Genomic DNA, 12447 nt, shown 5'->3' on the forward strand with positions numbered 1-12447 from the left:
CATATTCACAACTGGCAACAGAGTCTAGAGTATTACAAAGTTATTGCTGCTACTGTAATGAAAAGAAATGAGGTCGTGATGATAAATTTTCACGTTAAGCTGCAGGGAAATCTACTTCGTTTTACCAAGTATATTATTTCTTAGCTTTGTCATAAGCTCTAGGAAAATGAACAATGGAGAAAAGTTTTTCTCCTATAGAAATGGTGGATAGTAAAATAAAGTATAAAATTAGCTGGCTTTGGTTTAGTTGGTTAAAAATGCATGTATCAGCTCAACTTGAGTCAAGCTGCCTTGGTTTGTACTAGCTATCTGTAAAGGCTGACTGAATGAGATTCCTTTCATCATACAGGCACTGCTACCTTTGCTGCAATAGTAGAGGCATGCTTTGACAGCCAGGATAGCTTCAGCTGACAGACAGCTCCTGGGTAACTGAAAGGGAATGATAGTTTGACAGGAAACATCCTTTATTTCTCCAGACGGACACTGTCCTTGAAGCAACCAGGTATTATCTGTAAAAGAAGAACAAGTTTTATCATTAGGATATTTAACACCATGTCTGAAACCTACAGAAAACACTAATTTTACCCATAGGACAACATGGACTTTCTTTCCATATGCAATATTAGGAGAAATTTCCTTCCTGATTTTTCCAGTCATGGACAAAATAAAAGGAAAAGTAATTTACAAATGCTTCTTTAGCAGTCATTTAAAGATGGAGAGATCCATAGCTTTGCTTCAGAACTATAGGTATATATACAGTACATCTTACTTAAATGCAATGGATCTGCAATTTGTTCTATATGCTCTTAAGAGGATATTAAAATTTATTGTGAGATATGCAAGCAAAACTCCTTAAATTAACGCGCTGCTATACATTTGTATCAGAGGTCTAATACTCCAGGTAAGATATCTACCATGAATGCATAAAACTGCAGGTAAATTACGGTATTTCCAAACAGAAGTGTTGGTTTTACAAGTGGGTTGCTGCAATTTAGCAATGTTCATGCTGACTGTTACAAGAGAACTTGAGTTTCATATTTATTTGAATATTTAAGAGTATGTGAACTGAAAAATGAACTGCACAATAAAAGTACCTAGCTCATTGTATTTTACTGTAAGTGAGAAGGATGAAGTGCTCTTTTGGGCATTTTTCAAAAAGAAGTTGGCTCTAGAATTTATGAGCTTGAAACGACTTGTTGAGTTTAGGTTGCTTACATTCTCCAATTTTACTAACCCTTGAAGCTATCACATATATCTTTACTTCAACAATATTTGGAGATTCTGTAGGCCAAAATGTGTGCCGACTCTCCTGGAAATAGTCTATTTGTACTCCAAAAGCACAAACTGGGATGAGAAGCTACTTTAAATCATGAAGCATATAAACAAATTGCAGTGCCTGTACAGTATTTGTTGACTGCTTTTAAAAGCAATCAATTGAATTAAGCTACCACATGGACACTTTGAAAGCTGGCCAACAGAAGACGAGTCAAAAGATGAGGACATGTTTACTTTCAGATCAGTTTAACTGCATCTACAAGCAGGGATAACTATTAACAAATATTTATCATTGTAAAAGCCAATACGGCATGTAAATTCAGCCAGAGAACAACTACTAAAAATTAGTAGAATTTTAAAAACTAGCAGCATTTCTAAAAATGAATGTTTTCCAATGCAGTGCAACAACTGAGTCAACATAACGGAAATATAAATGTTCTCTCTATTGCTTTCAAAAATCTACTGAAGGTCCAAATGGTGCAATTTCAATATCAAAAACTTGACACAAACTAAAGAAAATTACATTCGAGGCTCTTCTTTTTTTTAAAACTGTTCAGCAACTCATCAAACAGTCAGTTAAGCTTTCCTCTGTTCTATACTGGCTTAGTGAGTATCTTGTTCACTTCCTCCAAGAGCTAACAGTTCTCTGTACCATGCATCACTTACTTTAGGGTGCCTAGAGTCTAACAGAAAACCTATTTATAAAGTTCAGAAATTTCTCAGGAGTCTGAATGCTAAGTGTCCTCCCTTCACCTTCAAGAATACTAGTTTATGGTTTTACTTAGGCATACAGCACCTACTATAGGATACTTTTAAGAAGTATTGACATTCCAGTGAGATAAAAAATTTTCTCCTAGGGCGTAAATGTATTAAACTTAAAACAAATGAGTCACACCTGAGTAACTCAATAACCAGGCAAAACTGTTTCAATACACAAAGAATGTGAAAAAATATGGGTTATTTTGTATATTGGCTTTCATATAGTACTTCCAAGGACATGGATAGATTCTCCCTTTTGGTTACAGCTAGACCACTGGAAAGCACTGTCTCCAAACACCCACTAATGGTCATCTTGTGCAAGAAGGTGTTTCAGATAATCTTGTTATTTTTGTACTGAAAAGAATTTTAGGAAACACTCACATGGTCTATTCTACCAGTCATGTTATGGGCATAGTAATCTCCAGCGTAAGGATGGCAACGATGGCTAGAAATTAAACCACTCCAGTCGCATACCATGTGAACAAGTTCCATGTGCTCTTTTAGAATACTTAAGAGTTGAGAGAGATTAATTTAGGTTCAGGAAACTGCCGCAACATGAAGTAATATTTTAATTATTCCAATATAATAATAATATTCACATTTCACAGTAATCAAGGTACATAGTGACTGAAAGAGTTGTCCAAGGTCACACAGGAAATCAGCAAAAGAACTTGCAATAAAGGCCAATCATTTCGGCTTCCTTGACATACCGTAATTTACCTCTTACATAAGAAAGTGTGCCTTATTATGGAAATATTCAAACAGAAATATGCAAATATGAATTATAACAAAGTAGATTCAAAGTAGTTAGGTATAAATGCACCTCAAATACTTTTTTCTCTTTCAGGAATATGCTTCAGCTCCATGGTGAGCTTTCTCCCAGAAACACAAGGTAGGGCTGGGATAAGCTGTTCACAGAGACAGTGGAGAGGGCAAGCACCTAAGCAGCAAAAAGCTCAACTGTTCTGGGATCAGCACCTTTGCGAGGCCTCACTGGCAGCTTGTTCCAAGAAAGTTATTAAAAAAAAAAAAAAATAAAAAAATACAGCATGTATTAATTCAAGCAAAAAGCAGCCTATCAGGAGTTTTTTTTTTTTTTAATCTTCCCACTCCGAATGTTAAATGTACCAACTCTAAATAACATGTATTGCATCACAAGGTCAAATGGGAACACAGAACTGGGAGGGAATTTTGATTCATCAGAGTGAGATCCTTTGTATTACAGGCACGTCATGATATAACCCACTTAGTATCTTACCTACTCCTGTTCAACTGATAAAACAACACAGGCACTTTACCTTCTGCTGTGATAAACCAGGAATTGGGTGCTTCTTCATTCAGTTTTGAATCTGGAGGAAGAGTCAACTTTAATAAAAACTGAATTGTCTGGCCAGGAGCTACAGTTAGTGAAGGAAGTTGAACGTTTGGTGCAGATTTAGGCAGTTTTGGAAGGCTTGTTACTTTATCCTTTTGCACAGGCAGGTTATCTGGAACATCACATGCTTCTGGATTCAGGATAGGCAACTATCAGTAGAAATCAAACAAAATATTTATTTTTATTTGTACTGAAAGCAAATAGGCTTTCACAATACAATCACAGTTTCAAAGCTGACATGGAATAGGAAAACTAACACATGATAATACAGCTATTGGACTAAAACTTTCTGACAGAGTGAAATAATACTCCAGTGACAAAGCAAAAGGGAAGGACAAAATTATTTTTAAATGAAAAAGATAAAACTGATTAATCCAAATAATATTTGCTATTAAAATCATAAAATCCACAATGACTTTAGAGTATCCACTACTTAGAGTATCCCTTAATTTAAAATTTTAACAGCTGCATTACATTTTTACTTTAAATAAAATTTATAGATATTTTCTTCTAATCCAGTGGTAAACTGCATGCTTCAGTAATAAAATCCAAGATTTTAACCATGCAGATTGCACAGTAAAGGATAATTTCCCAGAAAAGCCACCATCATGTTATATGATATGAAAATTTAAACACACATTAAGATTGTGTACTATTAAATGCAAGAAACATACAAGAAGACAGTTGGACCATAATGTCACATATATATGTATATACATACGAAAACTTTAAGACATAGTGCCATTGTAAGATGGACAGGAGCACGAATTTGTTTTGCCTTCATGTTTATAAGCAAATACAGCAGTGCTTAGTTATGACAGTGGTTTTGATTTGACAACTTGGAAGCCCACTATGTATGCCACTTTAAGTCACTGACCTCCCAAAATCATCTCTTACAGCTTAGTTACAGGACTTGGTAAACTATTTCAACTTCCACTTGTTACAAAGGGAGTTGGCAAATGCTCATGAAATGCTTTTCATACTGAAAATCTGGGCTGTATTTTTTAATAACTCATGTTTCTGTATTGTTCTTTTCTAGAGGATCATCACTTTCTGTTTTCATACAAAAGTTGCCTTTCCAAAGACTAAGATTTTCAACAACTGTGCTAACAGGCAAAGTTTATTTGCCAGATCACCACGAAACATTCTGTGAATGTAGCAACTGTACCCAAAAAGTTTATTAGCTATATGATTTTTATACCACTGTCCAAAGTCTGTAGTAGTAATTTATATCAAGAAACACCACTACCAGCCTGTTTAATACGTATTACTTGCCATGGAAAGAATTTTTGTGTCCAAGTCCAGCACTTTAATCTGATGATTATTTGTGTCTGCAACATATATCAAGCGGCCATTTTCTTCAACACACAAACCTCCCGGTTCATTAAAAGTTGACTGTGTAAAGCTGGAACCAATAACATTGCTTGCTTCTCCTGTGCCTGCCAGGGTAGCACAGTTCTTCATCTTGGGATCTACAACCTTAATCTAAGATAAACAAAGACACAAAAAAAAACTTCTCTGAAAAAAACCCACCAGGATTTAGAAGTTCTGCATTATCTTATGCCTCACATTTTCAGAAGCACTAACTTGGAGTACCTTAGCTATGAAGTGTGTGTCCTAGAAGCTAAGTTATCACACTTCACAAATGACATCTCCCAGCTTCCCCCACGCCATTCCCTGCTGGACTTTACTTCTTCCTTTGGTCTTCATTCAGTGTTCTCTCTCATAATTTCGAAGGCACCTACCCCTCTGGTATAAAAGTATGCTGAATGGCTTGTTTTTCTAATGTTTGTTGCCCTTCTGAAAACATTTTCAAAATAGTAAGAGCATAAACTGGCAGGCTAACTTCTATATCATTTTTTCTCTAAAAACAGATAAGGGTTTTTTTTTCTTAAATTGCAAAAAAGTTTATAATGTTTTATACAATACCTGAATCAAAATTTCATTTGCCACATAAATTTCAATGAGCATTTAGTGTTATACACTTTATTCTTCAATTTAAAACAAATTACTTTTCTTCTAATGCATTTAATCGATATACAGTTAACAACCTTCTAGACGAAGTTTATACAACATCACATAAGAACAATCACGCACAACAATCTCTCTTATCTCAAAATTTCATGGAGGCAACCCACAATACTTCTTCTCAAAAATTGGGTGGCTTTTTTAAGGGAAAAGTAAGTCAACTCATTCTCCCAGTTTTATCAAACCTGCAGTATTCCTGACTAAGCACTCCTAGCTCTTTTGCTCTAGTTCAGCATCTTCAGGAAGATATAAGGAAAGGGTCTTTAGTCTGAACTGTAACTTGGCACTTTAAATTCACCTTCCCCAAGGGACCATCATATCAACACAGCAGCATGTGACAGCAAAACAATGGTAAAGAGAAGGACCCATAAGGGAAGGAAGGAAAGAAAAAGAACCCACAAAGGAACTCATATCTTTTGTTTCCTCAGCTTAACTGAACCAAGCACAATCTTTGTATGTTCCTAAAATAATCCTTCATAGTAGTAAAAATTGCAAAGCCTGTATATAACAAGGTATTATAAGCTTACCTTATGATTATAGGAATCTGCCACATAAAGTAGTTTTCTTTTCTTGTCCCATGTTACTCCTAAGGGATGCTGCAGCTTTGCATTTATGCCCGCTCCATCCACATCACCAAAGGCAAACAAATTCTGGAAAAGTATTTTATTAAATTAATACATTTTATTATTCAACGTTGACATGAATTTAAATGATTGTAATTAAATGGAAATTCACTGGCTTAAAAAAAAATTAAAAAATCAAGACAACTTCAAAACAAGGATACTGAAAACTGGGAAGTGTGGATGCTAACCATGGAAATGGAAACTCTCACATTTACGTTATCAATATGAATCCAGCTGGCTTTAATGACCACACAATGCTGAATCAAGTTGGCTATTTTAAAAATAAGTGAAGTAATTTGTTATCTGAGGAGCAACAATTTGCACTACAACCTGAGCGTTAAAACCGGCACACATTTGCATTCCAAGCAGTGAAGTTAAGAAATTGATGGCCATGGAAACTGATTTACCCTCTCACCCCAAAAGTGGTTCCTCCAGGTCAGGCTTGAGGAATATTAGTAGGGCAGTGTGGGGAAGTTTGAAGTGATTACCAATGGATCTCTCTCTCCTCCTACAAGGTGCTTCACTGCTCCGTCTTTCAGAGAGATGGTTCGCACAGTGCTGCTCTCGCTATCTGCTACAAAAAGGCAGTTCCACGGTTCCTCGGAAGCCAGAGAGAGACCTGAAGGCTGTGCAAAGCCTGCCTTATGCGGGTATGCATTGTTTCTGTTCTCTTCATTTCCACTCCCAGCGAATCGAAGGCAGACTCCTTTCTTTAAATCGCTAAAGGAAAATAGTATCCAAGTTCAAGAATGAGTTTGAAATACTTCAGACATTATGCATAAACAGAAGCTACAGGACAAGCACTTTTGAGTTATAAAACCAACTGTACCGAAGCACAAAGAATTATTCAATACCTTTGTGCTAACTTTCATTTCACCTCAGTTTATCATTCATTACTAGATAATTCAGCAAATGCAATGAAAAGTAACATTCAATTATACAAATGCACCCTACCAAGTCATAGTCTTATAGCAAAAGTAGCATACTTCATTTCATCTAACAGTGTGGGAAAAAGCAGGCAGACTTTAAAGGACACACACCTTTTAAGTCTGAACAGAAGCAGCAAGCTTCAAGCTAAGTACAGCTTGAGAAAAATTATTTTTAGTGTAATTTGATTATCTCTCTCTTTGGGGTTTGAAAGCTGTTTATCAAGACAAACAGCAATTTCACGTGTCTCTTATTACAGCTGCTTACCTTCCCTTTGGTAGTTTTCCACCTTCCAACATCAGTGCCCATACCTGATGAGTGCCTGCCATTGCTATCCATAAAACATCGTCTTCCTGGGTCCCTGAAACTTTTAAAAATGAATGTATAAAAACAGATGAAAAAAAAATCTTTGGGAACGTTTTATAAAACAAATAAATCAACAAACCAACGCTGCTGTCCCCCCGACTCCAGCTCACCTTCTGCCACAGGGTAAAAAAAAAAAAAAACAACCCCAACCAAAAAACAGAGAAAAAGAAGGAGAGACAGAATGTCTTTCATCTACCAAGAACTCTGCTATTTTTCTTCTGTACTCTTCCCAAGGATATAAAAATTGTGTTTTTAATATCCCTACCTGGTAAAGGCAATACTTCAAATGGGATTTGCTCTTTGCAACACTTTGTATCGGGTCCATGTTTCACCTGTTATTTTTGGATTCATACCAGCCAACAAATATGTACGTATCTTTGCTAAGCATGGTTTTTGGCGGGGTGGGTGCAGTTTTTTTACTAATCTAGTGACAAAATTAGATATTCCAAAAAACTACTGGCAATTGTATACAGGTTTTGAGAGAAATAATAACGGCAGTACCTTTGTTACATTATATACAGAATACATAATGTTTTTAAGATAAGAGTAACTGATGCTTGAGTGTCATGTAGATTTATGCTCTGGAGAGCAACAACTGCTGTTTATTCAAAGATTAGATGTGATGTGGGCAGATACTGATTTTCCCCTGCACTAACCATCCAGTTTCCAAGTTGTACTCCCTATGCACATGTACATGTGGTATCACAAATGTGTAATCTCAAAGTATAACACTGCTATTCACCAGTCCAAATCTATAAAATTACACAAAGCTTGCCCAGATAATACTTCACAAATAAAGTGATACAATAGAAAGACAAAAACATGTAACTGCTCTATAGCTTTAAACATATCACATTACAGCATAAGAAAGAAGGCATGAAGACAAGCAGTGAAAGACCATTAGCAAAAAAAAAAAAAAACAAAACCCACAAACCCAAAACCAAAAGAAATTTACTTATCTTAGCCTTTTCTGAAAATCTTAAGGAACAGAAAGTTGACATTTAAAAACTGCATTAAAATGGGGACACTTATCTTTCTAACACTCTACTATCCTACATTGTATACAACTGTCTAGTCAGAGACAACATTAAAATGTTTTTCTAAATGAACATATCAGGTATTGGAATAACTATTAGCCAGTCAACAGAAAAATACCTTCAAATTGCTCACAGAAACTTTTTATTCACATGAACTTAGAGAACACTATGCATCTCATGGCTGTTTCTGCAAACAATCTAATGGATACCTCCCCCCTCCATTTTGGAGCTTCAAAATAAAAGCAATTACATACAAAATGCCTGCAAGCATTTTAAACCTGAGAAATGAGTCCAAATCAATCTTCCTAAAATGAAATTATCACTATTCCCCCAACTGAGAACCTGCTGTTGTTCTTCTAATCCTAAACCTTTCTTACATTACACACTGCAAGAGGGGAAAAAAAAGCATCCTTCTATGTCCAGAATCAATTTCCTCATACTGTGAGGAGTAATACTGGTATGATTTTAATGCAGTTTATCTTCAGCCTTTTCTGCTTCTTGGATCAAGATACAAGTTTCCAAGACCACGACCAAAGGAACTCTGCTGACTCTCTCCTGCACCCCCACGTGGCTCCATGTTTTGATGCAAACTAGAGCTCCAAGAATAAAAGTCAAACTTCTAAAGCACCTAAAAGCTTTTTGTTGAGCAGGAAGGCTTGCAAAATGAGCTGGAAAACACGTTTTATGAGTTACCAGAGATGTTCCCAAAGTACTGGCAATGCCAAAAACACCCCAATTAAAAAAAAACCCTACAGAATCACCTTTGATTAGAGCTTGTTTCTAAGAGATTTAAATTGAGAAAATGGCCTACAAATTCATTTCACTTCTTCCTATATAGCACATGTTCAACTTCAGGACTTTATGTTTCCATGATGTATATCTTGCACTTTTCAGATGCTACTATTCCGAGTACCCCAGAATGAACAATGCTAAAATCACTGGTCAATTCAGAAAGTGAGCTTTTTATCTTGCTATGCTGTGCAGTTCATTCTGAGGGATCTTAAAAAGTGCTTTATTAATTATTTAATATTCACTTCATCCACCAATGAAATGAAGGAGTAAGACTAGAACTGAGCACTTTACAAAAATCTATTCCATTCTTCATCTATCCAGTGTTCTAATTCCACCCACTGAAAACTCCCTTGTGACACCTATACATTGAAAAATTGAAAAGGTTTCTTACTCTAATTCTGCATACTGAAAGACTTATCAAATATGAGACACAGGAGAAAAGTATCAATGTTAATTTCAAATTTTACTGACTATGTAAGATCAATAGAGAGAAGATCCTTTTTCAACTAGAGAACAAGACAAGAAAAATAAGTAAGAGCTCCATAACCATCATAAATTTTAATGCAACTTAAATATTTTCTACTGGATGGCAATTAGAACAAAGAGAATGGATGCATGCATGGAAACAGCACAAGCACACTGAATTGTGGAAAATATTTCAGAACTTTAATAAAAAAATTTATACAAACTCACAAAAGTAAAAACAATGCCTATAATTGCACAGACAAGGTATTTTATCACACAATGGTCCTGACACTACAGAGTTTAATGCTTTCAGTTCTGAAACAAAAGACAGAACAACCTCCTCTTTGAGGACAGAACAGTTTGAGGACATCTCACCATTGTCATCCTTGTACAGGAGAAGGGGGCCAGGGAGAACCAGCATGCTAAAATTATGGTAATGCTATCTTTATCATAACTCGTTATCATCCTTGAATGGGAAGAATTTATTTTTAAAGAATTTATTATAAAACATAAAAGAACAAAGCAATTCTTTTACATTTATTCAATTAAGCACCACGTTCCAACCTATCTTGAGCTGTTTTAAAAATCCAGTGTAGTTTCTCCTTATTAGGGTATGTGCTTTCTTATCTTTAGTGCTGCCTGTATCAAAGTAAAGTATGGCTTGCAAATGTGATATACTTATGTTATAAAGGTTCACTAATAATGAACTAGAGCTCTGAATGCACTAGCATCCCATATTATATGATGCTTCAGTTATTATACAATGATTCAGTTCCTGAATTTGCCTCTGCTATATATCTGTGTTTTAAGAATTCACAGTCTTATTTGTACACATACACAATTTTAAACAGTTCAGTAATTTCAGTAATACTGCTGACCATTAACTGTGAGTCAATCTGAACGCACAGAAAAGACTTTATTTTGTATCAGTCAACAAGCAATATCTGTTTGAGGAGATTCCATTCCCAGGACTACCCACACTTCCAGCTTCCCTGTCTGGGAACCGCATGCTTACCTCCAGTCTGGGAATTAAAAGCCTGGGAATCAAAGTTACATTTTGTGGCTGTCACCAGTGACATTTTCTAATAGACTGAAGTTTGAAAACATTATTCTTGTCTACTAATTTTATCTTTAAAAAAAATAACAAGGAAGCAGCCTGTTGGTACACTCATCCTCTGCAAAAACACAAGAGGCAAAAAGGGCTATGCAACATGCCCTCCGGTTTACAGATAGGCATGCTGCCTATGTGCACATGTGAATGCAAGTCTCGTCTTCACTTAAGTCAGTGAAAGTTTAGCAAATTAAATCCAAATCTGACTGACAGAACAACTACAGAATTGTTGTTCTTCTTCAGTGAGACAGAGATAGTAAAGCCCCAAAGGAATGCTTTAGCACCTTAAGTCTGGACTGTTACAAGTACACATCATCCTTTTCGGAGGAGTAAAAATTAATTTTCTTCTTTTTTTCCTGTGCTACCTGGCACTCTTTCACATAGTGTTGCATCATGCAAACAGTATAACCCTTTATGAAACAAAATGTTTCTGGAATTTTCATCCTTAGTTAACATACCTGCCCTCTCATCAAGAGAAATCCTTGGACATAGATACCAAGGGGATGTCATACAGTGGGAGATAATAGGGAGCTAAAAATGATGACTATAATGAAATACTTTCTCTTTCTTTCCCAAGTTTTCTAACTCAGACCTTCTGACTGTAATGGCAGTAAATACTTAAAAAAATTCCAAAGTAGAAGTGATAACATTTGTTAACATGAAAGAACTAATTTAGATTATTTAGTGTTGGGATACATCACTGTAACTACAGAAAAAGCTAAGTCTGGTTATGCCTTTTATTCATTCCTATTTAAGCACAGCAAACGCATACACTTGAAGGTACTTCAGCACTGCAGTCTCCCCTGACCCCCAATACCCACATTCCATATTAGAAAGCACTTTCAGCATCAAATGATAACAGTTAAAAACTGTATCTCATTCTGACCCCAGCATGCCTGACAAAGACTCCGTAAGACTTGCCAAGGATGTTTAATTTCAGCAGCTCTGCATCTGGAATTTTGCATTAAAAACAGTATCTGATACCTGAACTAGTGTTTAGAAATCTGAATTGCAATTTTAACTTCTTTATCATGAGCATACATTCACAGAATAAGTCTACAGACTGTGGAACAAAGAGAATGAGAAATCATCATTCCAGGTACAAATATAGTTATTTTTTATAGAGGGCATTTCAAGTCATGGCCTTCAAAATATTACTAAGTTTGACATCTGTTAAGATGTTAACTCTGCTAATCCAAATGCTTCTTTTTACTGCAGAAAGTAATCATCATCATCATCCATTTTGTCAAGGTATAGAGAAGTCCAATTTACTAGAAAATTAGTCTGTCAAACTAAATTGTGTGGGATTACTGTTGGATACTCAGTCACAACTCGCATTATATCCTTATGTTAAGACTTTAGTCTTTGTATGTTTCTGTCAAAGGCATGTTTATACTAAAATACTAATGTAAATATCTAACTTCTTGACCCATTTCTGTAGTGAACATGTGAAATATTAGCAAGTTTTGTTGCTATTATTATTCATCAATACCATAAACTCCTTAATCTCTTAGTTTTGGCTTGGAATACAGAATCAGAGCATTCAGTCAACAGTTTAACCAGGTTCCTGTAGAGATAAAGTCTGTTGGGCTGATTGCACAAAAAGCTAGTAGTTCTGAAAGTTTATCCCTCCTCAGTTTTCTCTCAAATGTTTAAAGGAAAAAAATAAATCCCAGTTTAGAAGCAGGA

The 12447-nt window shown here is 35.6% G+C and overlaps 1 protein-coding gene across 1 annotated transcript in view; it reads right to left on the reverse strand.

Moving 5' to 3' along the window:
- Positions 1–243: 243 nt before the first annotated feature.
- Positions 244–12447, reverse strand: part of NHLRC2 (NHL repeat containing 2) — a 30658-nt gene continuing 18454 nt past the window's right edge. Inside the window, exons 6-11 of the mRNA XM_009578710.1 lie at positions 7255–7354; positions 6549–6780; positions 5965–6087; positions 4685–4894; positions 3333–3558; positions 244–509 (exon numbers count right to left, since the gene is read on the reverse strand). Of these exons, the coding sequence (XP_009577005.1) occupies positions 244–509; positions 3333–3558; positions 4685–4894; positions 5965–6087; positions 6549–6780; positions 7255–7354 (1157 nt within the window). The remainder of the gene's footprint in view (positions 510–3332; positions 3559–4684; positions 4895–5964; positions 6088–6548; positions 6781–7254; positions 7355–12447) is intronic.

Source organism: Fulmarus glacialis, unplaced genomic scaffold, assembly GCF_000690835.1.
Source record: "Fulmarus glacialis isolate BGI_N327 unplaced genomic scaffold, ASM69083v1 scaffold7415, whole genome shotgun sequence".
Lineage (NCBI taxonomy): Eukaryota > Metazoa > Chordata > Aves > Procellariiformes > Procellariidae > Fulmarus > Fulmarus glacialis.